General features: G+C 42.4%; 1 protein-coding gene across 1 annotated transcript in view; it reads left to right on the forward strand.

The window, feature by feature from the left end:
- The window catches only part of TH (tyrosine hydroxylase), a 37,598-nt gene extending 12,308 nt beyond the window's left edge, over positions 1-25,290 (forward strand). Inside the window, exons 3-12 of the mRNA XM_015408894.1 lie at positions 8,750-8,924; positions 13,163-13,251; positions 13,697-13,764; positions 16,054-16,104; positions 18,262-18,407; positions 19,164-19,299; positions 19,429-19,498; positions 22,692-22,748; positions 23,657-23,752; positions 25,153-25,290. Of these exons, the coding sequence (XP_015264380.1) occupies positions 8,750-8,924; positions 13,163-13,251; positions 13,697-13,764; positions 16,054-16,104; positions 18,262-18,407; positions 19,164-19,299; positions 19,429-19,498; positions 22,692-22,748; positions 23,657-23,752; positions 25,153-25,290 (1,026 nt within the window). The remainder of the gene's footprint in view (positions 1-8,749; positions 8,925-13,162; positions 13,252-13,696; positions 13,765-16,053; positions 16,105-18,261; positions 18,408-19,163; positions 19,300-19,428; positions 19,499-22,691; positions 22,749-23,656; positions 23,753-25,152) is intronic.
- Positions 25,291-27,975: the final 2,685 nt, after the last annotated feature.

Raw genomic sequence — 27,975 nt, forward strand, 5'->3', positions numbered from 1 at the left:
AGGTTAACAGAATAACAAGCAAAAGGTGGGTGTGGCTGGATAACCACACTTCTGGTAACATGGGGGTGCGGCCTAATGTGCTAATGAGCTGTGCTGGCAGGGGTGTGGCCTAATATGCTAATGAGTTTCTGGTGTTGGGTGTGGCCTATTATGCTAATGAGTTCCTGCTGGGCTTTTTCTACAAAAAGAGCCCTGGAAAATCTCTAGGCACAGACCAGACCCTTCCATCCTGGGGAAAGGGGAAGATCCATGCTGCAAGTAGCCACAGGCCACAAAGCAGCTGTGTTGGAATTACTGAATGTCCTCAGCGTAATGGTCAACAAAGAATTATGAGAGTGATATTAAAGTGGATGCAGCATTTTAACAAAAGGGGTAGAAAATTAGATCATCAGTCCCCTGTATTCCTTCCTTAAAAATCACTGGATCAGAAATACCCTTAAGCTAATAAAGGAGGTAATCTAGAGGAGAGAATCAGTTGCTCTTCCCCCAATTACCACAAAAGAAACTACGTAGAAACCCCTCAGGAGTTCCATGTGCCGAGAGTAGATTATTACTCACATCAAAGGATTCTGAATATTTTCCAACATATGCCTGAAGAGCAGGAGTTGGTAACACTTATTTTCCAGTTACTTTAATAGCAGTAATGAATTTCACCCAAAAGAGAACTTAGTTGGTGAGGTTGCATGAGAACCAAGAGTCACTTCTCAGCCAAATGGCATCCATATAATTCAGCAGAGATTTATACAAATGGGAAAACTCTCTTGGTTTACCATGAAGAGAGCTTAAGAAAAACGAACACCCAAACATGTCAGGCTTCCACCAAGAGAGATTCATTTTCCTGGCCCCTCCGGCACTGCAGGTACAAGATATGAAAACAGACGTGTGTAATGACATTTGCCTCATGATGAAACAGGCCGTAGGGAAGGCTAGCTTCACTCGGCTGTTTTACATTATATAAGCTGAAGTAAAGGTAATGCAATCAGATCTGTGAGATTATTGCTACGGTATTGATTGTTGTAGGGCACAATGTTACAGAGGTGCATTAGAAAACATGGGGCTAAATTTAATTTGTTGGTGCCATTGCCTTTGTTCCCTTTTGTCTATCTATTTCTGATTAAGTAAAAAATTGAAGCCTTTCCCTTCATGAATTGCTCAAGAGAAACTACTTTAACTCCTCTAGAAATGGAAATTAAGCGTCAGTTTTCAGTATATCAAGAAAGGACTTGGAATGTCATGAGGAATCTTGCACTAGAGCCAACAAACTTGTTTCCCAGAAAGAATTAGGCAATGATAAAATGTGACTTCTGTGGAAGCCCCAGTGTTTGGTACATGAGGATACACATGGCAAAGAACAGTAAAGTCAAGCTAAACCTTAAGATGAGCTTGCTTTCGATAACAGTAATCCACCAAAGAGATAAGCTGTATTGTGAAACCGAGGAAGGCCAACCAGGGTTTTGAGAAAACCTGAGACTTCGGTATAGCAATACATCTTCTCCAAGTTGGGGTTACAGTACTTATGGCAGACCTGGACATGATTTGAGGACTTTGTAATGTGTCAGTTGGCCTTCCAGTACATGACTCACTCATGGGCAGTTTACACTATCATGTTTCTCCCCACAATCTATCTGTTAATGGACGACTATCCATCCTCTGCCCTTGACATCCTGGCCAAGGCTTTGGATGCTGTGGCTGGATGGTTATGGCAGAGCTGGTTGAAGTTAAATCCATCAAAGACAGAGGCTCTGTACCTGGGTTGGGGGGGGGGAATAGATGCAGGTATCACAGTGCAGTTCATATCCAGTTCACATCCTATCAGTATTGCAAAACCTGATACGACTTTCAGAGGAGAGTCATTGTGTGAGAAAGAGTCCTTAATCTTTCCCTTGCCTGCTTCCAAGTGTGGATTAGTTTGAGTTGTCTGGACATATCTGGGAGGCATTTACTAGGAAAAGAGGAATGCAGGTGGGGAAATTTAGCATTTCTCCTGCATTACAACAATTCTCATCTGCAAAAAAAAAAAAAAAGCAAAAAAAAAAAAAGCCCCACCTGGAGTTGCTTCGCAAAAGAAAAAGTAGTTTCTGAGGTTCAAAGACAACCGGTGGAAATGAAATGGGTACCATTTTGCTTGACATTTCAATTTCAGCACCTTGGCCAGAACATAGTATTGAGCACCTCCAGACTGTGGGCCATTGTTTTGTTTTCCACATTTGTTGACACAATCTTGTTAAGATTTTGATGGATTCCATTTCTGTGGCTTGGAATAGTTCTCTTAATATCCCATCTACCCCTAATGATTTGTTTCTCCCAATAGTTGTCAGTGCAGATTTCACTACACTTTCTAAAACTACACTTTCTTCAAAAGATTCTTCTTGGAAGGAATTTGTCATCCTTTGATCTATTTTGTATAGTCCTTCAGTGTATTGTTCCCATCTATTCTTTTCTCCCCCCCCCGTTCAGTTAATGTATTTTTGTGTTGATCTTTCAGCATGCCTAAGCATGCTTTACATTTCCCTTTGATCTCTTGAATCTTTTGTTCATTTTTTTAAAATTTTCTTCTCTATCTTTACACGGGTTATTGTAATAGTTCTCTTTCTCTTTACATGTGAGTTGCTGCAATTCTGCATTTAGGCTTTTGATTCTGTCTCAGTCAAATTTTACTCTTGCTTCTCATCTATCTTTTAGCAATTTTAAGAATTTCATCAGTCATCCATCAAGGATTTTCATTTCTTTGGCTACAGGAATAGTCTTTGTGCATTCTTCCTTTATAGTATCTTTGGTTTCAACCCATAGCTCTTCTGGTTCATGCTCACTTGAACTTAACAATGCAAATCTATTCTTAACATGGTCTTTAAATTCCTCAGGAATATTGCTTAGATCAGTGGTGTCAAACATGTGGCCCAGGGGCTTCTATCAGGCCCGCAGTGGAACTGGCTGTCTTCTGCTTCTTCTTCCAGTTCTGCTGCTGTTGTGTCATTGTAGGGTTTTGTTTTCCACATTTGTTGACACAATCTTGTTAAGATTTTGATGGATTCCATTTCTGTGGCTTGGAATAGTTCTCTTAATATCCCATCTACCCCTAATGATTTGTTTCTCCCAATAGTTGTCAGTGCAGATTTCACTACACTTTCTAAAACTACACTTTCTTCAAAAGATTCTTCTTGGAAGGAATTTGTCATCCTTTGATCTATTTTGTATAGTCCTTCAGTGTATTGTTCCCATCTATTCTTTTCTCCCCCCCCCGTTCAGTTAATGTATTTTTGTGTTGATCTTTCAGCATGCCTAAGCATGCTTTACATTTCCCTTTGATCTCTTGAATCTTTTGTTCATTTTTTTAAAATTTTCTTCTCTATCTTTACACGGGTTATTGTAATAGTTCTCTTTCTCTTTACATGTGAGTTGCTGCAATTCTGCATTTAGGCTTTTGATTCTGTCTCAGTCAAATTTTACTCTTGCTTCTCATCTATCTTTTAGCAATTTTAAGAATTTCATCAGTCATCCATCAAGGATTTTCATTTCTTTGGCTACAGGAATAGTCTTTGTGCATTCTTCCTTTATAGTATCTTTGGTTTCAACCCATAGCTCTTCTGGTTCATGCTCACTTGAACTTAACAATGCAAATCTATTCTTAACATGGTCTTTAAATTCCTCAGGAATATTGCTTAGATCAGTGGTGTCAAACATGTGGCCCAGGGGCTTCTATCAGGCCCGCAGTGGAACTGGCTGTCTTCTGCTTCTTCTTCCAGTTCTGCTGCTGTTGTGTCATTGTAGGTTTGCAGCTTACAGATACACACCTGAACAGCATACTCAAGATTGCAACAGCACAGACACTTTGATGCAGTAATTCAGAGCAAGAGGTGTCAGTTATCAGACACTGTTAGATAAACAAAATACTGCAAGAGTGCTAATGTTAAGCATGATTTTATTTTAAGTAAAAAAACCCTACCTTTGTGTTTGTGTCCTTCATAAAGTTTATATCTCCACTACCTGGCATTACATTTTATGACACACATGGCTCAGCCCAACAAGGTCTCATTTATGTCAGATCTGGCCCTCATAACAAATGAGTTCAGCACCCCTGGCTTAGATGGTATTTTGGCACTATGAATGCTTTGGTGTTTTTTCTGTTACGTGTGACCGCAGCCTCTGTTTCCTTCCTCTGTTTTTCAGTCATGTATGATTATCAGCACATCTTGTTTAGGTGTGTGATCAATTTCTTCCTGGATGCTTGCATAAAAGCTCTCAGTTTCTTTCTCATCAGCATCAGTAGTTGGGACATAAAGTTGAACAATGGTTTATACGGGAGTGGGGAGGGGAAAGTATAGTGGTGGGACCAGGCACAGAGACAAGGGAAGGGGGTGGAGAAGTAGAGTAGCTTGGCTCTCTTCCAGCCTCCGTCCCATCCTAAAGGTTGCATGCAGTGGGGCTAGGATGAATGACTCCCTCCAACATTGGTGTTGTGTAATGCCAGGTCTATAAATAATAAGACCACTGTCTTTTGGGACTACCTGCTCGAGCAGAATGTAGACCTGGCATGCATAACCGAGACCTGGGTGTGATTTGGTGAGACAGTAGCTCTCTCCAAACTGTTTCCTCCCAGGTTCTCAGTCCTCCACCAATCATGGACTAGGGAGCGGGGGGAGGAGTGGCTCTATTCATATGGGAGGCTTACTCCTTCAGGGCACTCCTGCTACCAAGGATCATGGGCATTGAGTGTGTTGGCCTGGTGTGGGAGGCCGGGGAGAGTTTGGTGATTTGGCTGGTGTACTGACCACCCAATGCCCTGGCCAATAATCTGCCATCCCGGTGGTGGCTGTATCAGGCTGGGCATTGGAACACCCTAGACTGATAGTCCTGGGTGATTTCAATGTCCATGCAGACAATGTGGCCTCTACTCAGGCTGTGGACCTGGTGTCATCCGTGGCGGCGCTGGGACTCTCCCAATATGTAACGACCTCCACTCACCAAGCCAGGCACATGCTTGATCTGATCTTTGCAACTGGGGTCACAGTGGATCAGATCACTGCTTTGGCAGTGCCATGGTCAGACCACCTTGCCTTGAGGGCCCAACTGAATGTGACACCCCAACCTAAATAAACAAATAAATAAAAATAAAATAAATATATTGATAGGCTTTCCATGAATTCTGATTATTATTTGGTCAGACTTTGCATTATAGCCCCTGACTGCCTGGGCTACATATTGCCTCACTATTAGCACAACTCCATTTCTTCTGTGTTTGTCATTCCCCAAGTAAAACATGTTGTAATTTTCTGATTGAAAATGTCCTAATTCTGTCCACTTTAGTTTGCTCACTCCCAGGATTGCAATGTTTAAATGTAATGGGGAACAGAGAAAATTTCAAGCAACAAATACAGCATGATAGCTGAAGGGTCTAAGGATGCTGTACTGCTTGCCAAGTACATGACTGAGAGCTTTCAAAAGAAAACTTGTGGCTATAGTATTAGAATTCAGGGGCTTAGGAGAAATTGCTGGTTGATATACATTCCCCTCATAAATCATACAGAAGATATCAGAGTCTGTGGAATGTCTTTTGCTTAAGAAAATTTGGAAAAATGTAAATGAATAATATGTGCAACCCAGTGCTAATCTGAATTGTCCATCTGTGCACGCATTTGAAAGTTGAATGATTTGGTCCCCCCCCATGTTATGAAAGTAGGTCACCTACACTGCCCAGCAAGTGTGTGTGTGTGGGGAGATGGATAGACAAGCATGTTTCTGCCCACTTTTTTAAACAATATATTTATTGTGTTTTAATAGTATAAGCCTATAACATACATATAAACAAGAACATCAACAAGACTACATACAAAAACCTAAGACAGTGATTTTCTTTTCAGCAACACAGGTTAACAGACAGACCAAACAAAAAACAAATATTTTGTTCTTATCCTCAGCCTTAAGGTGAATTCTGTGTTGAGTAGATACTTCTGTTTCTATTTCCTTTAAGATTTATATACTACATTTTCTAAAACTTTAATGATCAATGGATAATGGGAGTGATACTGTTGCTTCCAGCATCTTTTTTCTCAGGGCTATTTTTGTGCCGGAACGCACTGGAACGGTGTTCCGGCTACCTTCCGAGGCCCCCTCCCTCCTGCAGAGGCCTCCACCCACCTTTTCCCACCCACCTGCCAACAAGGATGTCCAAGAAAGGCCTGCACAGCCCCCCCACCTTTCCCCACCTGCCCGCCGACAAGATTTGTCTCGGGCAAGGCACAGAAGGAGCCGGGGGGGGGAGCAGCTCGACTCTGGGTGATGTGAGGGGAAAGCCAGGACCCTCATTGCTGCTGCCAATCAGCTTGCTGGAACAGGAAAGAGCACTGAGTTGCTCCCAATTTGCGCAGCAGAGAAGGAAGCGGGGGTGGGGCTTGAAAGTGTCCTGTTGAAAGGTGCGGCGGCAAAGGAGGAAGTCAAAGAAAGGTGAGCCCTTGCGCAGACACCTGGGATCCCCTGTGCTTGTTCCTCCCAATTTGCAGAGCAGAGAAGGAAGTGGGGGGGGGGCTTGGAAGTGCCCTGTCGAAAGTCACGGCAGCAGAGGAGGAGGTCAAAGAAAGGTGAGCCCCTGTGCAGACACCTGGGATCCCCTGTGCTTGTTCCTCCCAATTAGCAGAGCAGAGGAGGAACCCTGGGCTTCGTTGGTGGTCTCCCATCCAAGTACTAACCAGGGCTGACCCTGCTTAGCTTCAGAGGGTCTGAGAAGATCGGGCTACAAGGGTCATCCAGGCCAGGGCAACAACAGAATGCTGGCACTTTAAGTACCACTTAGTTGGTATGATCACTGATGTCTTCAACGGGTCCTTTAAAAAGAATTTTGTCAAAGAGGTTCCGGAACTCTGTTCTGGCATGTTCCCCCAGAAAAAAAAGCCCTGGGAATTGTCTTGCTCACAGCAACAAGCAAAGCTTAGCTTACATTCACTTGAAGAAGGCGACTTGGTTATTTATTTAATATGATTTAATGTTATTATATGTGTCATGTGTGTAACTCTGTTTTAGGAACACCTCCCTTTTAAGGGGTCAGGTTATTTATAATTTAATAAAGAAGGGAGGATGTCTTTTCCAGATAGTAGATCTGCTAGCCCTGTGAAACACGGAGCATGCAGAATGTGTACCACTTGCTGGAGTGTGTCAAGTGACTGAAAGAGAAGCTTGCATGAGATTGTGGCTTTTCTTGCATTATTAAAAGTTTTTGCTGAGCATATAAAAAAAGCTGCGATCTTGCACAAATGTGGCTGGATGACCACACTTCTGGTAGCTTGGGTGTGTGGCCTAATATGCTAATGAGCTGTGCTACCAGGGGTGTGGCCTAATATGCTAATGAGTTTCTGCTGTTGGGTGTGGCCTATTATGCTAATGAGTTTCTGCTGTTGGGTGTGGCCTATTATGTAATGAGTTCCTGCTGGGCTTTTTCTACCAAAAAAGCCCTGTTTACAATAATGTGTCTATTGTAATTTTTAAAAAGCAGCACTACCAGATCTCCTTGGTTCCCCATCCACCATGATTAGCTGACATTCGAATTAATATTTTACTGTATGCTGATGATGCAGTCATACTTTTCCAAACTAAATTGGGCCTCTCTTGTGCTCTTATGGAATTTGCCAACTATTGTAGAGCTGAGTACTTGGAAATTAATTGTGACAAAACCAAAGTTATAGAATTTTCAAATAGCAGAGTTAAGTTTAGATGGTCCGTCAATGGGAACCTGCTGGAACACAATGCAGCTCCATAAGAATTTGGGTGCGATATTTCACACTTCAGGCAAATAATCAGCATATCTCCAATATCAACAGTCTGCTCAAACCATTATCTGATTTTGTTATGTTACAAGTGGCCATTTTGTTTCATCTGTGGTTCAAGGCCAGATTGGTGCCACAACTACTCTATGCGGTACATATCTGGTTTATAGGTTGCAGTCCAGATACAGGGAGGATACAGGCTCAATTTCTCAGAAGCATACTGGGATTCCCTAAATGTGTAACAGCAGCAGTTAAGAGTCTTGAGATAGGAATATGTTCACCGGCACCTATTGCAAGGATAGCAACCATAAACTTCTGGCTGGCTATTTGCCACAGAGATCCATCCTCCAGTTTTGCCTCACTAGTACTGAAATATGCACTCGTGAGTAAAAGGAAGAAAGCCATAACCCAAGAAATTGACAGTTCAGGATTTTCACTCCAAGTTTACTGCGTGGACAATAGTCAAGCAAAGGTTTTGTGATGTAGATCACCAGAACATGTATGTCTTGGCATATAGATCTTTAAACTTGGAACTAATTTTTTAAGTACTCAAGGACAGCTTTTACACTAGCAAATTTAACGCTTTGCCATCAGCAATTCATGAGAGTCACTATAAGTACACCCCTTTAAATGATAGATTATGTCCTAGTGGCACAGGGGTGGTAGAGACTGTATCCCAATTGCTGCTCTCTTGCCGTTATTATAAGGCAGTTCGAGAGGATGTAATTGCTCTATTTTTGGCTATGGTTCTTCTTGCTGGGGAGAATGTACACATTATTGAAAAAGTGGCAATGTTTTTCAATGTAGCCATTGAGATAAATTCCCAGATGGTGAAATAATCCTGTTAATCAAATGTTAATAATTCTAATATTCTATGTTCTGTTTTTATGCTTGTATCCTAAAGGTTTGTTGACTGTATAACAGACTTGTTGTTGAAATGTCTTTGATGTTCTTTTATTTTACATTATTCCTTTCCCATTTTTCTCTGCCCAAAGACATTTGAAGCCAAAATTCATCATCTCGAAACAAGGACCAGCAAGAAACTACGTGAAGGAGCCACAGATCTGGAATACTTTGTGCGCTGTGAGCTTCGCTGCTCTGACCTGAGCACACTCCTCAGTTCTCTGAAAAGGGTTTCAGAAGATGTAAGGAGCACGAAAGAAGACAAGTGTAAGGAATTCGTCACTTAGTGATGGAAACACAGCTGAAAGGTGTTTCACACTTGATTTTTTTCCCCCTACATGGAGATAATCGCCATACAGGAAAAATGTCACAAGTAAAAGCTCCAATCCTGGCCTTTTCAGACGGGTGTTAGAGAAAATCGGAGTGGTGTGTCTTTTTCTAGGCCATTCAGGTTTGACCTAGATCGCATCCCTGATGAATATACAGTAGAGGTGAAAGAATAGGTTTAAGGGACTAGGTTTGATAGACAGAGTGGCGTGCCTTAGGAGTGTGCGTTTCAGAAATCATTATTTTCATTCTATTTTGTAATTTCAGAAAAGGGATTATGATTGTTTTCACAAAGTTTCACAACTGTTGACATGGTTTTGTAAATTCATTTTGGGAAAAAGTTTCATTTTCAGACAGGTCAGGTATCTGCCCCGTTGGTCCCAATGACAAGATAAACTTCGATTTCCAGAATGGCTTTTTAAAAACCAAATGGCATCAAGTTTTCAGGGAAAGTAGTAATCCCTCCCTCTCTGTTGAAGACCACCCATTGTTCAAGTGAATTGGACAGAAGGGCCCAATTTTATAGACTCCGAAAGAAGGTGTCCCCAGCCATTCTTGTCTGCATTGCTTCCCGTGGGGAAAGTACCATGTTTCCTCCGGGTCACTTCAATTGACTCCTTCACCCTGTTGCTCTCAAAATCAGAGGAAATCAAGTCCAACCCCTCTAATAATGACCCCCCAACCTCCAACCCCCAATTAACAAAGGACTCCCACTGCAGGGACCCCTCAGTAGGATGCCCTGAGCTACCTTCCCCTCCACTGACAAAAACTAGGGCCAGACCAGAGCTGCTGCTGCTGCTAGTCATAACAGTCTGGCTGGGCAGAGGGATTAAACCTAAAATTTCCAGAAGATGTAGGTAGCTGTATTGGTCTAAACCTAAATTCACAAACAAAATGATAGAAAATAGTGCAAACCTTTGGGTTCTGTACAGGGGTCGTTTTGTAGAAAAAGAGCTAGGGGAACTCATTAGCATAACTCATTAGCACATGCCACACCCCCTGACATCAGGGGCCCAGCAGTGGACCTGCAAGTGTGAGTGTGAGGAAGCCCCGCCAAGGCCCTCCCTGGCCCCAGGCAGGCAGGCAGGGGTGGGGAGAGGCGGCACATGTTGTCCAGCTATAAAAGAAGGTTAAAAATAACACATTTAAGGCAAGTTAACATCAAGAAATCATCCTGCAAGGAGTACACCAAGTGCTATGTAACCATTTGAGTAAAAATTTCTTAGCTATCTCAGATTGTAAATCTCATAATTCTTTCTTTAGGCAACCCATCCTTCAGCCTTCCCTGTAACTAAACTGAAAGCATTTACTTCCACAAATCACTGTGGCAAATACACAAATTCCAGTCTGTGTGGAGGACACAGGCTTGCTGCAGGGCTATTCAGTACTACTATTCACCCTCTCCTCCCAACTTTTAAAATTCTGTCTGGATAAATACACCAGCACAAGAGTAGTGAAATGCAGACCATTCAAAGAATACCACATGTCTTCTACTAAAAAAGAATAAAATTCACAAAAAGAGAAAACAGCTTAGGGAATCATACTTCTGCTTTTTACCAGTGTCTTCCTTTAAAAAAGAATCCATCAGGGATCATTACTGCATTGGTGTGGTAGAGCAAGAAAGTGAACAACCTCCATAGAAGGAAAAATATTGGAAAAGGAACCCAAACAAACAAACAAACAAACAAACAAACAAACAAACAGAAAAGTGTCATAAAACTATATGGGTCTAGGGAGGGGTCTTGTGTTACATCCCTAACTATCCCACAAAAAATTTAGTATAAATGATACATGAATAATATTCTGTTTAAAATCCCATAGATTCAATATATAACAATGGCTGAGTTCAGACTGGCAGTTTGAAGCGGGAAGGAGTCGTGGCAAAAAAGACCCGGAACAAACTGTTCCGGGTTTTCCTGGTCACACTGCACCAACTGATGCGGGAGGAGGCACAAGGGAGCATTCACACTGTTGGCCCAGAGGTGAAGCTATAAGTGGCTTTTTCTGGTAATCTGGTTATGTGCGCTCATGCGCATAAGCGCATCCCTACGGGATCACAACTTTTCGTGTTCACACTTCTGGGAAGCGGGATGGACACGGGATAATTGCGCTTTCCAGGGTTTGATACCATTTTCACCTGGTATCTTTTAAATTTGGAAGCGTTATGAGATGGGTTGAGTGCGGCTGGGGAATGCCGGACAAATGTGTGAACAGTCCCTTTAATTCGTTAGTGGAACGTTTCTGAAACGTGCCTTTATTGGGCCAAACTGCCAGTCTGAACTCGGCCATATTGGTATATATTCATCCATAATAGCAACTAATTATCCCAGGAACAAAACAGTTCACTTCTTTTGGAAAGTGCAACAGTCTCATAGTGGAAATCCAACTCTGATGGAAGGTATGAGATCTATGCGCAACTAATTGCAAGAGAAAGTGAAGTAAACTGATAGTCCACCATCAGTTTATTGAACCTTAACTTCCTATTTGGTTCAAATTGCTCTTGCATCTTCCCTCAAAGTTACACTTTGATTGCATAATTATTTCACTTTTCAAATATAGTTGGTGCAATAGTTTGTACCTGGGAAAATCCCCCAAATTTACTGTGTAACTTCCCATGGAAATTAGACCCTATTCATCAATTTTCATATGTTCAGAATATCTCCTTTTCTCGCAAGAGCTGAAAATGTCTTGAGGCCATATGCTGCCTTTCAATTTGGAGTAGGAATCTTAGTATGATTGAAAAGATGGGTATATCTTTTGAAAATTGAGGTTCCTTTCCATTTTTTTAGGAAATAGGTTCTTCAGTGTCCCAAAGACAAAATGCACTGCATCTAGCCTTCTCCTACTGTACAGTGTTGACTAGCAGGTCTCTGGAGAGGTAGCATATAAGTTTCCTACATCAATAAACAATTTTTTAAAATGTTCAGTTTAATGTTTTCTATTTTAAAAATAATAATTTTACTATTTAAATTTCATTTCTATTTCCAAAAGTGTTCTTAAAACCAACAATCCGTTTAAAAACTATATTCTCTCAATAATGCTTTCCACACTACTTGACTATCCATCATACCATTTTGCACCCCAGGGCATTTTTTTCTGGGGGAACATGCCGGAACAGAGTACCGGAACCTCTTGAAGAAAATTCTTCAAAAAATATTTAAAATGTCATGGGTTTTCAGTATGCAGATTGAAAACTTCTTTTCCCTTTTGAGAGTTCTGGCACTTCTTAAAAAAGAAAAGAAAAAAAGCCCTGGTGAACCTCATGTCCCAAGCAGAAATAAGAGAAGGCAGATCAGAGAGCAAATTATGGTGAAAGATAGCTAAACTGCTTTGTATAGATATTGGCCGTGTTCAGACAGGCAATTTGAAGCGCTAGGGAGTCGTGGCAAAGAAAAAACGGAACAGACCCGGAACGGCTTGGTTGTGGTATTCCCGTTCACACCACAGCGAATGAAGCAGGAGGATACCGTGGAGGAAGCGCAATGGAGCATTCACACTGTTGGGCCGCCCTGGCGGGCTGTTAGCAGCTGTTTCCATGCTTCATGCACCCATGCGCATGGGCACATGGGCACAGCAGCAAATAGGGCATGATCGCACAGGCCCTGACGGCGCCTGCCCACGGAAACAGCCGGTGTCTATTATCAATTACTGTGGGTTGTTCCCGCCTTAGCAGCGCTTGCGTTCACATTCAGGGAACTGGAATCAACCTGCTCTACACACGGTTTGCTACCACTTTCGCCTGGTATCTTTTAAACTCAGGAGAAAGCGGCACAAGACGGCTTGAGTATGGCTGGGGGACGCCTGACAGATGTGCCTGTGTGAACCCGCCCCTTTAACCCACTACTGAACTGCTACTGAAATGTTTGGCTGCCGGGCCAAACTGCCAGTCTGAACTCGGCCATTGTATTCACATTTATCTTGGAAAGCAAATATTTGTCAGAACTTCTTAGATTGGAACTTGTGAAGAACGGAGGGCTTAGCAGTTATGCACATGGTACCAGATGAATCTGGAGTGCACATGTCTCATTTCAAGGAATATTGTAGATACCACCCTGGAAGTTGAAGAAGTGAATATATATAAATTACAAAGTAATCTGTATTGACAAAGTAGTGTGGTTTTCGAATGCAGGCTCTTTCTTACTCTCAACTTATTTCCTCTCTCTCTCATTGGATTATAGTTCATTGGTTTCCAAGAAAAATCTCTGAGCTGGATAGATGTCACCATTTGGTTACTAAGTTCGACCCTGATCTGGATCTGGATCACCCAGTGAGTGAGGAACTCTGCTGTTCCAAATCCTCTCTGTCTAAGCATACTTCTTCTCTGGCCGCATTTTAGCAGTCTCCTTGTGGAATAGCTTGAATTACTGTTCTTTGCATCAGACTTGAGAAGAAGCTTTCATCGCTTACATTACAAAAAATATCCATCAGTCTGTAGACTTCCAGGAACATTACATGCTCACCAGCTTAAAGTCCCATAGATTCAGTTAAACTTGGGCTTCTCAAGAGGAGGTACAGAAGCATTGGGTTGAAGGGCATATTAGCTCTGGGTACCAATAATGGGAGAACCGTTTTTACAAAGGAGCATCAGCCACTGTACGTAAACTTGCTTCTCTGCCTTGAAGGACCTATAATGAGAATTGTACGTTGCCATTAGTAAAACTGCTCAGTGCAAAAATGTGCAGTAACATTCTTGCTCTGTTCTTTCCTCCAAGGGATTCTCTGACCAAGTATATCGGCAACGAAGGAAAATGATAGCAGAAATTGCCTTCCACTATAAGCAGTAAGACTTGCTGCGCTGCATAGCATCACCAGCTGAGAACTCCATGCATACACTTACTTATCTCTCTGCTCTCCATGTTTTGCCCTGTTGCTCTGTTGGTTCTTCCCTTTCACTCTGTTGCTTCATGTCTTCAATGCTCCATGGCTGCTAATTCCATAGAGCTACCGCAATTATTCATAAAGGGGGCAAATTCAACATATCGAAGAGCCCTTTTTAGTCACTACATTTTGGGTTGTCCTACCTTGTATACCAACCTGTGCGCACTCATCCAAAATGAATATGTTTGCCATCTTGTGTGAACAGGGCAACACACACATTTTTAAACATGGGTGTACACAAATGCATACCAGCAACAAACTTGTGATAGCACTTACAGGAGCTGGACAACTTCAACGTTGCTTTATTCACAGAAAACGGCAATTGTGAATATTGGGAAGATAATCTGCAGTGCGCTCTCCCAGCCAGTGAATGAGGAGTGCCCCAAATGTAACAGCTGAAAAGGGCTAAGTATCCAAGACATTAGTGCAGCACTCATTGAAGGTAGCCATTTCAATTATATTTAGGGCACCTTCTTTGCCCTTTGCACTGGATAGATTTGTGCACATGGCCATTACTGTTGAAACAGATATTGCAGAACTGAAATTTTATACATTCAGTCTAGAATGGAATAAATATCACAAAAGTCTTGCAAAATTGTTGGTTCCTCCTCTCAGAATCAAAGGAATCCAAATTTAATGGTAAAGCTTGAAACTGAAGGAATTAAAAATCTGAATTACCGTTGTATGGGTTTTTTTTTTTTGCCAAAAATTCATCTGGCAACATTTGCATTTGTGATTTAAAATTAAAATATGTTTTCTACATTCATTTTATTTTGTACCTTCTGATGAATGTTGCTCTCTTATTCACATTAGCCGTATGCACTATAACAACACCAAGGGTCACATTGATATGAGAAAGAGGGTTAACACCTTTTGAATTAACATGAATTGTATTATATTTGCTCACAGTGGTAGATACCAGACTACTGGTGGTGGACAACAGTTACCTAAGTAACATAATGCATGCTCCAAAGAACCACACATACAAGTCAAGGTTGAATATGCACACCTACATACAACTGGAGTCCCCCCCTTTTTTTTTAGACACAGCCCTCTGAGCTTAACTAATGGCCATTTCTGAACTTTCCCAGAGTTTTGTGGGCAGTTTGTTCAGAAACCTGGATTGTTCACTAGCCACAATAGCTTCACAATAAAGGAGAAGATCACTGCATGGCTTTTTGGACTGAGTCCTGAATCCTCCTGAGACCTTGGAAATGCTCAGCAACATGGGCCCAGATGCTCAGTAGCATGATTCAGCCATTTGGAATTAGATGAGCTTAGAGATTAAATTTGAAATCACAATATGTAGAGTCATGATTCTTACTATGCTTACTTTTAAAAGCAGCTAGTTCTGGAGGTGAGCCAAGCTTGTGTTGCAGAGAGTAGGAAGTATTTTATTTGTGGTTATCTTTAGCAGGTTTGATTTCCCACTCACCCGTTTTTTATTTCCAAGGACTGCTTTTGAGATGGCTTTTTCTGCCTTTTCAGACTGCCCCCTAGTGACTGTATGCCTTCTGTTTTACAAAGAAGCATAGCCTATTGAGTTTCCTCTTTTGTTAATACTAACATTATTCTTGGCCCCTCCAGTATTTCTGGCATTCTTTTCATGAGGGGAAAGGCCCATCCTTTTACTACTTTTTAACACTCAAGGTAGTAGAAGTGTTTTAAGAGTTGGTGATCCGCACCAACTGCTCTTTGCATAAACCATATAATCTGAATGATGTGGGCTGAGTCTTTTCCTTGCAATCCTGTTATTATTTATCATTCTGTACTTAATTCATGCAGCTATTAGTTTTTCAGATGTATTTCTGTAACTGGGAGGAATAGAAATTTGCTTTTTAAAGTAACCCACAAAAGTTGGTTTTGGCTTACAGAGCTATGTTGTAGTTGGTATTCATCTCTAGAACAGACAGGATATGACCAGCAATTTGAATTTAACACTCATCTGTTAGGTCTGGCCTAACCCTTCATTCTCTTAGAAGCTTTGCAGTTTTGAATTTTATATACCCTATTTATTTATCCTAGTTCTGTTCAATAGACACCTGATGGCTCCATACCTCTGTGTCATGTATGACAGGACAGTGATTGAGTTTAGTTACACATTACAAAGTTGCTCCGTTATACTTCCTACTCTCCTTGCTCTCTCCTTGTATTCCTCTCCTTGCTCTTTTTGCTTGTATTCTTTTCATAGAGGTGACCCAATTCCACGTGTGGAATACACCGCAGAAGAGACCGCTACCTGGTAAGTGTGCCTATATCGATCCAGTTCCCCTGAGCCAAAGCTGAAATTCAATATTTTTGTAGATCCTTGATCACATTTATTGGGCTCTGAGCACAAGGAGCCAGTTTGGTGTAGAGAGAGCCAGTTTGGTGTAGTGGTTAACTGCGCGGACTCTAATCTGGGAGAACTGGGTTTGACTCCCCACTCCTCCACTTGCACCTGGCTGGATAACCTTGGGCAAGCCATAGTTCCGATAAGAGCTGTTCTCGAAAAAGACCAGTTTCTGTCAGAGCTCTCTCAGTCCCACCTACCTCACAGGGTGTCTGTTGTGGGGAGGGGAAGGGAAAGGAGTTTGTAAGTCGCTCTAAGACACCTTTGGGTAGTGAAGGGCGGGGTATAAATCCAATCTCTTCTTCTTCTTACTCTGGATATTGCCAGTATATAGATTCAGGAAGGAATTTCCCTCCAGAATGGATTAGGTTTTCTTTAAAACCATCCCCTTAAGTCAGGGTCACAGCAATGTAACTGCAGTGTTCCCTGCACTAATTCCAGGGGACATAATACAGATACTTTCCAACTGGAATTAAGTAAAGAAATGATAATCATTAAAATTAAAAAAGATATAATAGCATTACAGTAAATCTCGATCATTTAATGTGTGGCTTTTTTCCTTCTCACTGTAAAATTAGTGCTTGGGAAGGGGAAAAAAGCAATATTTTATTTGCCTATTGCAGGGAAAAAAACTTGCCAGCATTAGCAGTAGTATCTTCTAGGGATAGGCATGAACCAAACCACAAAGCACAATTCAATATAAATTTTGTCCTGTTCATGGTTCTCAAAGTTCATGGCAGGGCACCTGGCACAAACTTTCCATGAACTTTGACATAGTTAGTGGAGGTTCGTGCTAGTTCGTGAGCAAATACATTCCCAGAGAGACTGTCTCTGCTCAATCAAAAAATTTACAAAATTTCAAAGCAATAACTTGGAGGGCTTGTAGAGGAGCATCCAGAGGAGGTCTGCTGTGACTTTGATGTCTCTAGCTTGCACAGGATCCATTCTATACACTCCTGAACATCCAGAACCTGCGTCTGTCAAAATGACAGCTGACAGGTGGTCATTTTGACATGTGCCGGTTCAGGTGGTTCAGGAGAGTATAGAACAGATCCTGTGCAAGGTAGAGACAACAAACATGGTGGGAATCTCTGTTCAACTGTCCTCTACCTGCCTTCCAAGTTTGGTGAGGACTGGATTAAGAGGGACTGAGTTACAGCTTCTCAAAGAAGGTGCCCCCATGAAATTCCTGAGGGCAACTTCTTTGGGGAGCTGTAATTCAGACCCCATAAATCCAATATTCACCAAACTTGGAGGGCAGGTAGAAGACAGTCATCTGAAGATCCCGTGTGAGCTTTCTGTTTCCAGCATACTGGGGGGGGGCATTCTACTACGCCATGAACCTCACAAACTGAACAAGTTCATAAGGTGGCTAAAAAATTGTGACAGTCCGTGTTTCACAAATGGTGCAGGTCATGAAGCATGAAATGAACCACATTTCCCCGGTTTGTGTCCATCCTTAGTCTCTATCTCTGGAGCTATTTGTTCTACAAACAAATTTCTTCATTGTGATTGGATTTTTGCTCATGCATTGCTAGCAAGGGTATGGATGGTCTAGTTTGTGGTCAACGACATGGATTAGATCAGTTTGGGTTGGTTCCAGCCCTGTAATTCTGTAGTCCGCAAAACTCTGCTTACATCCTGCTACTGAACCAGTATTATCTCATTGAGATCTTTGCCTGACAAAGGCTCAGGTCACCTTTAAAGTCAGATTCCCTCCACTTACCTCTCATTTCTTATGCTGATACTGGAACTTGTGTGGGCATCTTGGTCATCTACTTGACTAAGAACAATGTAGATAATTCTCTTTTACTACTGGGATAGGACGAGGAGCACTTCCATTTGTCCTGTATCATGCTTATTACCTACATGGTATACATATTTCATCCTAGAGGTGATTCTTTCTAGATATAAGAACTTTCCACTGAATGTTGTGGCTCTCTGCATTTAATGCCAATGAAAGTCGTATGGTAAAACAATAAGAAATGGATTGGAGTTGGTTGACATGGATTTGCAGAGCTTGGTTGGAAATTATGATACTTCTCCATGATCTTTATCGTTCTAAAGGAAGGAGGTGTACAGTACACTGAAGAGTCTGTATCCTACTCATGCCTGTAAAGAACACCTGGATGCCTTCCATTTACTGGAGAGATACAGTAGTTACAGTGAAAATAACATCCCTCAACTGGAAGATGTCTCCCAATTCCTAAAAGGTGAGTTTTTCAAGCTAGAAACATTTATGGGCCTGTTACTTACAGTGCTGCACTGGCTGCCAATAGCATACCAAATTCGCTTAGATTGGTGGTACTTACCTTTAAAACCCTATATGGCTAGGGTCCAACATACCTGAGGGACCGCCTTTCCCCAGAGAGCACTACGGTTGGGGGCGCAACACCGATTGGTTATTCCAGGCCCCAGGGAGGCCAGGCTTGCGGCTACCAGAGCCAGGCCTTCTCAGTGGCGGCTCCTTACTGGTGGAATGAGCTCCTGGAGGAGATCAGGGCCCTGCAGGATCTTGTGCAGTTCCGCAGGGCCTGCAAGACAGAGCTCTTCCACCAGACCTTCAATTAGGAGCCGCCCACATTACCATCAACGACCACTATTAATATCTGTGGTGGAGGCTGGCTGCAGTGAGATCGAGCCAAACCACCTAGGAGCCTGTAATTGCCTGAGCCCGCATTACATGTTACGCCATCTTGGTTAATAATCATTGAGTGCACTTTAATCGGCAATTGTTGATTGTTTTAAATGTTTTAACAGTCTTAAATGTTTTAAGCTTTAAATGTTTTGACTGTATATGAACTTTGGTACACTGTGCCAGGCACTGTGAGCCGCCCTGAGCCCGCTCGCGGGGAGGGCGGGTTATAAATACAACAAACAAATAAATAAAAATAAATAAATTGTACAGCTTCATGAAATGTAGCTTGCATGATGCAGACAATTACAAATGGTGGTTTGGGTGATTTCAGAGAGAACTGGGTTCCAACTCCGACCTGTGGCTGGACTGCTATCTGCTCGTGACTTCCTAGCCAGTTTGGCCTTCAGGGTATTCCAGTGCACACAGTATATCCGTCATTCATCCTCTCCCATGCACTCCCCAGAGCCGTGAGTACTACCGCACAAAGTCACTGTGCTCATCTTGCTATGGCATATCATTGAGCATCAGGTAGTTAGTCCTCTGGCTTGCTGTTCTAAATACAACTGCTGATCAGTTCTCTTTCTCTCCAATGCAAGGGATTGCTGCCATGAACTTCTGGGACATGTTCCAATGCTGGCAGACAAAACGTTTGCACAGTTCTCCCAGGTGAGCCACCTGTGAAACGTCTTATACCAAAAGCATCTCAAACCTTTAAAGAGAAAATTGAGTTTGAAGTGTTAAGAGTAAGAAACTGGATATGTATGCAAAGAACGTACCGTTTCTGATGTTTCCTAATGGTACGTATTTGGAAATAAGTTATCCAGACCTGCAAACATGAATGCTGAAGGGAGACAGAAAGGTAGGAGCTCTCATTTTATATGTTATAAAATGATGTATAGGTGGTACATGACTTAGATTTATATGCACTGATTTGGTTATACAAATTATTGCTCATCTTGCAACTTCCACAAGCAGGGATTGATGCATCTCCAGAATACCCCATTTGTAAAGCCTCCCACTACGTCATCTGTGAGAAAGGTTTTTTGATACTGTATTGCTTATGTGAGTAGCTTTAAACTAGAACACCTAGTTTTCACTTGGGGCCAAACTAACCCCCACCTCCAATTATGTGTGGAATAGATATAGTGCTGATTCTCCAGTATGGAACAAAGGTAACTGAAAATACTCTAAACAAACAAATAAATGAGACCTGAGTAACCTCAGCAAAAGGTTAAAATGCTTGTTGAAACCCTTTACCTTGTTGCTTCCGGCCACTTGGTACCCAACAATAGTGCTACAAACTTTCAAGAACAATGATAAGGGTCGAATCTTCATTTGTCTTTCCTACCAGTGTGGCTCAAAAATGATGGTCACAGTCACAGAACAGACCGCAAAAAGAAGAAAGAAACTGTGAGGTAACTGCGCCAGATAATATTTCAATAATAATCACAAAATTGTACAAACATGTGTGCAGAAAATTATATAAATATACAAGACAATAGAAATTGATGTTTTGACGATGGTCTCTGGAATGCTCTATCGCTTCCGATACTATTCAATATAGGCAATATACAAGCACCTTGCCCCAGGAACATTCTGTCAGAGAAATTCTTGCAATTAAGTCATGATACATCGGTGAATATTATGGATTTTTTGATACCTACTAGTTGAAAAGACAGACCAAGAGTCGCTGTTTTCATTCACTCTCGGAAGAAGAATAGTATCGAAACGATAGAGCATTCCAGAGACCATCGTCAACACATCAATTTTTATTGTCTTGTATATTTATATAATTTTCTGCACACATTTTTGTACAATTTTGTGATTATTATTGAAATATTATCTAGCGCAGTTACCTCACAGTTTCTTTCTTCTTTTTGCGGTCTTTCCTACCAGTGTCCCAGCCTTCTGACTCCATCTTCAACAAAACTGTCTACATTTGTTTTCGGTTTCACACTTCAACGGTTTCACACTTCAACTGTGCTAGTATAATTTTGCCCGTCTGCATATGTTTATCGCCCTCTCATGGCGGCTCCCCTGTCATTGCGCCTCCGCACCGCTTTAAATGAATCTTCTCCAAGCAACTTTCAAACGAGCATAGAGAAAGACGGCGTCACAGCCGCACGAAACTGCTTTTAAAATGCAAATGCAGATTCGACCTGTGTTGAAGTATGATTTAGAGCAACATTCCCACCAGTGACTGAGTTAGTGCAATGACTGTTTTCAAGGCTTTTTATTTGTTGGGATTTTGCAAAACTTTGTATAAATGGGAACAGCAAGAGCAGTGGAATAAAGTGAGAGGCAATGGCGGTTTGGGAGAATGGAACAAGACTGTTGTGCATAGGTAATTTTAATGCTCTGACCTGGATAGTCCAAGCTAGCCTGATCTTGTCAGACTTCAGAAGCTAAGCAGGGGTCGACCCTGGTTAGTTTTTGGATAAGAGATCATGGGTGATTTCCCACAAGCGCTGCTCCATGCTCACTCTTCTCTTTGGCCCGATGGTACGTGTCAATTTCACACAAGCTGCTGCGCAGCCGCATTTTGCCCCGCAGCTTCGTGCAATTTTCCCCGCGTCGACTCAATCCTGGTTTTTTGAGGACTGAGTAGACGCGGGGAAAATCACACGAAGCTGTGGGGCAAAATGCGGCCGCGCAGCAGCTTGTGTGAAATTGACACGTACCATCGGGGCAAAAGGGAGGAGTGAGCGCGGAGCAGCGCTAGTGGGAAATCACCCCATGACTATCCAGAGGCAGGCACTGGCAAACCACCTCTGAACATCCCTTGCTTTGAATAGCCCATGGGTTCACCATAGGTAACCTGTGGCACTTTCCACCACCACAGTATTAAGCCCTAGTTTGATGCGCATTGCAATGAGAACCTGTCACTCAAATGCTTACCCAAAAAAAATCATTAACCCCACCCCCTTAAATCAATGTCACTGGTCATCGTCAGCAAATGCTCGGTATTTATATTTAAGCCCTTTGTGTGTCAATCCCGTTATCTCTTGGTCTTGATTAGTTTGATGCACATTGCAATGAGAACCTGTCACTCAAATGTTTACCAAAAGAATCTGTCGACCAGTGTCTTTCAGCGTCCGTAAACTTTTTGGAGACGTAAGCTAAAGGGCGAAGTTTGTTGTCATCCCCCAGCTGCAAAATGGCTGCCCCCATAGCCACATCAGACGCATCAGTTTGCACAATATATTTTTTAGTTTCATCGGGGTGAGCCAGGACAGGTTCAGAAGTGAACATAGATTTTAGACGTCCAAAAGCATCCGCACATTCAGAGGACCACTTTAAAGGTGCCCCTGGCTTGGTGGCATCAAACCCCTTGCCTTTGGTTTTCAGCAAATCAGTAAGTGGCAAAGCAATCTGAGCAAATCCTTTGATTAAAAAAAACCTTAAATCAATGTCACTGGTAAAAAGCAGAATCAAATCACTTTAGAGAACAAGCCTTAAAATAGATGTCTGAAAAAGAAGTTTGAAGAATAGAGTGCCTGGTCATTCTAATCTGAGGGGACAAACCAAAACACCACCCTGAAGTAGTCGTCTCCTGCTTGGCACTGCTGTCTCGGAATGCAGCAGAACACAGTTGTTTCTTTTTGCCGTGCTTGCTCGGCTTCTGAAATAACAAGTTGTATGCTTAATAAGTATGCTGTTGGTCCACGTTTTGCTGCTCTGCTCCATGTAAAGTCTCCTGTCTCCACCAAGGTGTGGTAACAAGCCACAGTCTTCAAGATACTTTTAGCCATTTACAGTTCCACAGAACAACTAAGTTACAATGACATTTGATGGCACAGGAGGAAGTCTTTTGAGGGCTTACAGGGAAAGAAAAATCCCACTTTTCTTCTGCTCCTAGGACATTGGCCTCGCGTCCTTGGGAGCAACAGATGAGGAGATTGAAAAACTCGCCACAGTAAGGACCTATTTATATTTCAAATGTCTTCATGAAATGCATTTTGAATAGGGCTTCCAGCTTTGGGTTGGGAAGTACCAGAACATTTGTGGGTAGAGCCTGGGAAGGGTTGAGTTTGGGATGGGTAAGGACCTCAGGAGCTGTGGTGGCTCAAGTCGTTAAGATGCTGAACTGCAGGCTGTGGAAGGTCAGTAGTTCAGCAGTTCGAGACCCGAGTGCCGCATGACGGAGTGAGCTCCCATCTCTAGTTCCAGCTCCTGCCAACCTAGCAGTTCGAAAGCGAGAAATTGCAAGTAGATAAATAGGTACCACTTCAGTGGGAAGGTAACAGCATTCCGTGCGCCTTGGTGCTTAGTCATGCCGGCCACATGACCATGGAAACGTCTTCGGACAGCGCTGGTTCTTCGGCTTTGAAACAGAGATGAGCACCGCAACCCTAGAGTCGGATTCGACTGGCTTTCGAGCAAGGAAACCTTTACCTTTAAGGACCTCAGCAGGATATAATGCCATAGAGTCTACCCCCAAAGTAGCCATTTCCTTCAGGGGAAGGGATATCTGTAGTTTAGAGATCTGTTATAATTCCAGCAGATCTCCACTCTCCACCAGGAAGGGATATTAGTATAGCAGAAAATGGCATAAAGAGATAAGTGACGTCACCCACACCTGACAAGATCTGATACCAAAGAAGAACAAGCACGCAGGCCTGAGGCCTGTTTTGATAACAGATTCACCATCTCTTGATGTCTTAGAAAGGGACAGACTATCTCCCCACCTCCCCGAAGTTCTCTAGTTTAGTTGTCGATGAAGTCCTTCTCCTTGTTTTGCATGACCTTAACAGCACCGGCATGTCTCTTGGTTACCTGACATATTGGGGTGTGTTTGTGTGTGTCGTTTTCCCCCCTTCCCAGCTTTACTGGTTCACGGTGGAGTTTGGTCTCTGCAAACAGAACGGAATCATCAAAGCGTACGGAGCTGGGCTTCTCTCTTCCTATGGGGAGCTAATAGTAAGTCCTAAACTATTCCACTAGCCTATTCTCCACACTAAATTAAGTCATATGGGCTGCCTCTTTTATTTATTTATTTATAATTTCAATGTATAGCCCTTCCTCCCCACAACGCGGGCTCAGGGCGGTTCACCGATAGGCACGAGCCAACACATAAAAACAAGTTAAAACCATGTAAGACCGTTACTACAATGTTACAACCTATTAGGTGCTCTAGATGTTCCAGAATAATCTTCCTTTTTTTTAAAAAATAATTTTTTATTGTATCCCAATATTGTTATTACATTACAGTTTAGTTCCAAATTTTGATACTTCTTTTCCCCTATTTTATCCCTCCCCCCCCTAAGGTGGCCACCATCATGTTATTCAGATTACGTTTTCAACCACGAGCACATTCTTTCCAACTTTTCAAATATACCCCTGTTGGCTTCCCCTTTATAAACCCATTTAAAGTATACCGACCATTTCTTTTTTATCTCCTTCATTTTTACAGTCCATATCTTATCTTGCTCTAAACATTCCAATATGTCCGATTGTATATATTTGTATAAATATTCGTTCCATTTTTCTAAAGTCAATTTTGAGTTCTCTTTCCAACCAAATGCAATCACTGCATGCGCTGCTAATAACATTACTTTGATGAACAGAGAAAAGGTTATATAATGTAAGAATGTGTACTTTAAAAAAAATCCTTGTCTTCCCAAGCTCCCTCTCCCCATTTTGAGTTGATTTTTTTCTTAAAAAGAGCTTTTAACTAAGCTCTATTTAAGAAAGAAATAGTACTGCACATAGTTTGTGTGTGTCGTCTCAGAAACACAAATGAAAGAAACCCCCAAACCCCAGAAGTACCCTCCTTTCAGCCATGTCGATACATCATATCATTAAATAACGCCAGATACAGTCTACATCACTCAGTTCTCATCTTGCTTTCACTGCTCTGGTCTAGGACAGATTCTTTTTTTTTTCTTTTTTTTGCGATGGTTTTTTTTTAAAATTTATTGTGGATTTAAACACTATGGATTTAAACAATAACAACAGTGTTCACAATTAACTGGTAAACAACAACTTACAACTTACAAATTCGACCAACTACTAACATGTGTTAAAAGTGTAATACTTAAAATACAAGCATTATTGGCAACAGATGGAATATGCTAGACATAACAAGATATTCATATTAGTAATTACTTCACCATTTTTATAATACCCAGTCACGTCGGATATAATTGTAGTATTGAAATTGTTGAGATTTGTTAATTCTGTCCAGGACGTAGTCTAGTTTTTCAAGGATTGGATTCCATCTGCCAAAAAAAGTATCATACTCGTGAGAGGGGTTGTTATAATTTAGCTTATCTGTGATTTTATCCATCAATAGATGCCTTTCGTTTTGCTTTATACAGCATTCTTTGTCAGATGAACCAGAGCTGCGGGACTTTGACCCTGATGCAACCGCTGTGCAGCCCTATCAAGATCAGACCTACCAACCTGTTTATTTTGTATCAGAGAGCTTCAGTGATGCCAAAACTAAACTCAGGTAAGAGATACTTGCTAGGAAATTGACATGTAAATGAGCACATACACGTGGTGGTTACCTCTATATCGCATTGATTTTGTAATAGATCAGTTATACGAAATGTTTTTACCTTAAATACACACCTTTCAAACTATTAAACAGGGTTGAGGGTAGGCCCCCCCTTCCCTACGGGGGTAGAGAATCATTTAGGATGGTCCATGTCTGGAGGCTGATGGGTCTGATATGATGTCTCCTAAAAGGGATTCACAAGTATATAGGGATTTTATGTTTAGATGTAATGTTTTGTCATGCTTCTTTGCCATTAACATTCCAGATCTAGGCATTGGCATGAACCAGGAAAATGTGGTTCGTGAGGGTTTGTGGTGTGCCTGGTTTATGAACCACAAACTGTCATGAACTTTAAGAGCTAAACAAATTGGTTCAGTTTGTGGAGTTCATGATGCAGTAGAATGCCCCACAGCATGCTAGGGACACCAAACTCACAGGGATTGCTGGCTGACTTTCCTCTACCTGCCCTCCATGTTTGGTGAGAATTTATGAGGTCCAAGGTATGCCCCCCCCAAAGAAGTTTCCCTATGCTCCATTGTTCCCAATGGAGGGGAAATAAACAGCAAAAATAGCAAGGGCAATAGAAGCCCAGCAGAACAGAATCAAAGGGAGCGGTGGCACAGGTGGTTAAACGCCTGCTAGTAACATCTACGAACAGCTGCTACAGCTGTTCGAAACCCGCCGCGGCCAGAGTGAGCACCTGGCCCCAGTCCCAGCTCCCGCTAACCCAGCGGTTCGAAAACAGGAATTAACATCAAAAACTGCGAGTAGATAAATTAGGTACCTACCTTAGATGGTAGGGGGCACCCTCCCCTGTCAAGGGGGTTCATGGAGTATCGGTGGTGAGCAGTGAACAGCAGAATGGTGAGCGGCAAAGATGGCGACTGAGTGCAAAATCTACGGTGGACCAGATGTGGCGGAAGGCGGAGCCAGGAGACGCGAGTCCACTGACATTGCAAAGCGCAGAGTCACAAAACCAAGCAGGGTGTGTGTGGAATTTTTCATGCTCTGTGCAAGAAAATGAGAAGTGAACACAAAGGAACACTGGCAGGGGGGGGGTAAACATTTTGTTTGACTAGAGACAGTATCTGAAGTGTATTCATTCATGAACCTCCACAAAACTCCACAAACTTCTTGAAAGTTCATGGAAAGTTTGTGCTGGTTGGCCTGCCACAGACTTCACTTTTTGAACCATGAACTGGCCAAAATTCAGCACTAACTGTAGTTCATGAAACGTTCGTGCCTATCCGGATCTGCTCCAGCTTAATTGCCAGTTTACCAGTCGACGATGAAATAGTGGTGCATGCAGTTCCATCTGGTCTTAATTTTAGTTAGGTCTTCCTTAGGCATGTCAGCAAGGTTTGGGGTGCTGTGATCTTTTTGGAAGGGCATGTGCCTAGAGAGGATTAGTTCTAGTTTTGGTAGGTTTCAGCTCTTTTTGTCAGACAACATTAAGAATGATTAAGAATGTGGGAGTTCTGTCAGATCCCACACTGTTATTAGAGAAGCAGCTAAGAATGCATTTGTCTGGTTGTGTTGAGCCCCAGAGCTTTACCCCTATTTGGAAATGATTGATCCAGCCACAAAAATTCCATGCTACAATGACCTCAAGGTTGAATTGTTACTTGCTCTACATGAGGCCACCCTTGAAGATGACTCAGAAAATACAATTGGCACGCTATATAGCAGCCTGTGAATTATCAGGGTCCCAATGTAGGGAGCAGAATACTTCCATGTTACCATCTCTAAACAAACAAACATGCCCCCTCGCAGGCAAGCACTAAAATCAAGGTTTCGTTGTCCCAGAAATGGGACACCCGAGCTCCACCCAGCAAGCCGGCCACTCACTGAGCACCTCAGAAGGCCCACAGACTACACCCCCGTGCACTCAATGGGGCTCCTGCAGGCGCCAAAGCCACAGCGAGGGAGAGCCAAGAGGAGTCCCCAGCCAGCAGGGAGGCTCCCAGAAGCCACAGCCATACCCCCCCGCCAGCACCAACAGTGAATGGTGCAAGGCCCAACATGCTGGCACAGCCCCATAGGGAGTTGGCAGCACAGGGTCCAGGCCAGGTGGCGAGAGTCCACCCCCCTCATCCAAAGCCACCTCCCAGGCTCCCAATGCCTGGTGGGCCCTGGGGTCAACAGCAGAGGAGCGGGAGAACCGGGTACAAGGATGCCGCCCTGGAGTTCTGGATGGCCTCGCCGGCTAAATGAGAAGACGGGGCGATGAGCAGAGAGGATGGCTCCAGAAAGGTGGGGGCAGGAATGGGGAACAGCAGGGCTCTTCACACGCCCCTAATGTATCCAATCCTCCAAGAGCTTACAGAGCTCTTCTTACAGGAGCTACTGTAAGCTTTTGGAGGATTGGATACATTAGGGGTGTGTCGCTTAATATGCAAAGGAGTTCCTGCTACAAAAAGATCTATCTATCTATCTATCTATCTATCTATCTATCTATCTATCTATCTATCTATCTATCTATCTATCTATCATCTATCTATCTATCTATCATCTATCTATCTATCTATCATCTATCTATCTATCTCTATCTATCTATCTCTATCTATCTATCTCTATCTATCTCTATCTATCTATCTATCTATCTATCTGTCTATCATCTATCTATCATCTATCTATCTCT

This window comes from Gekko japonicus, unplaced genomic scaffold (genome assembly GCF_001447785.1).
Source record: "Gekko japonicus isolate JY-2015 unplaced genomic scaffold, Gekko_japonicus_V1.1 scaffold5722, whole genome shotgun sequence".
Lineage (NCBI taxonomy): Eukaryota > Metazoa > Chordata > Lepidosauria > Squamata > Gekkonidae > Gekko > Gekko japonicus.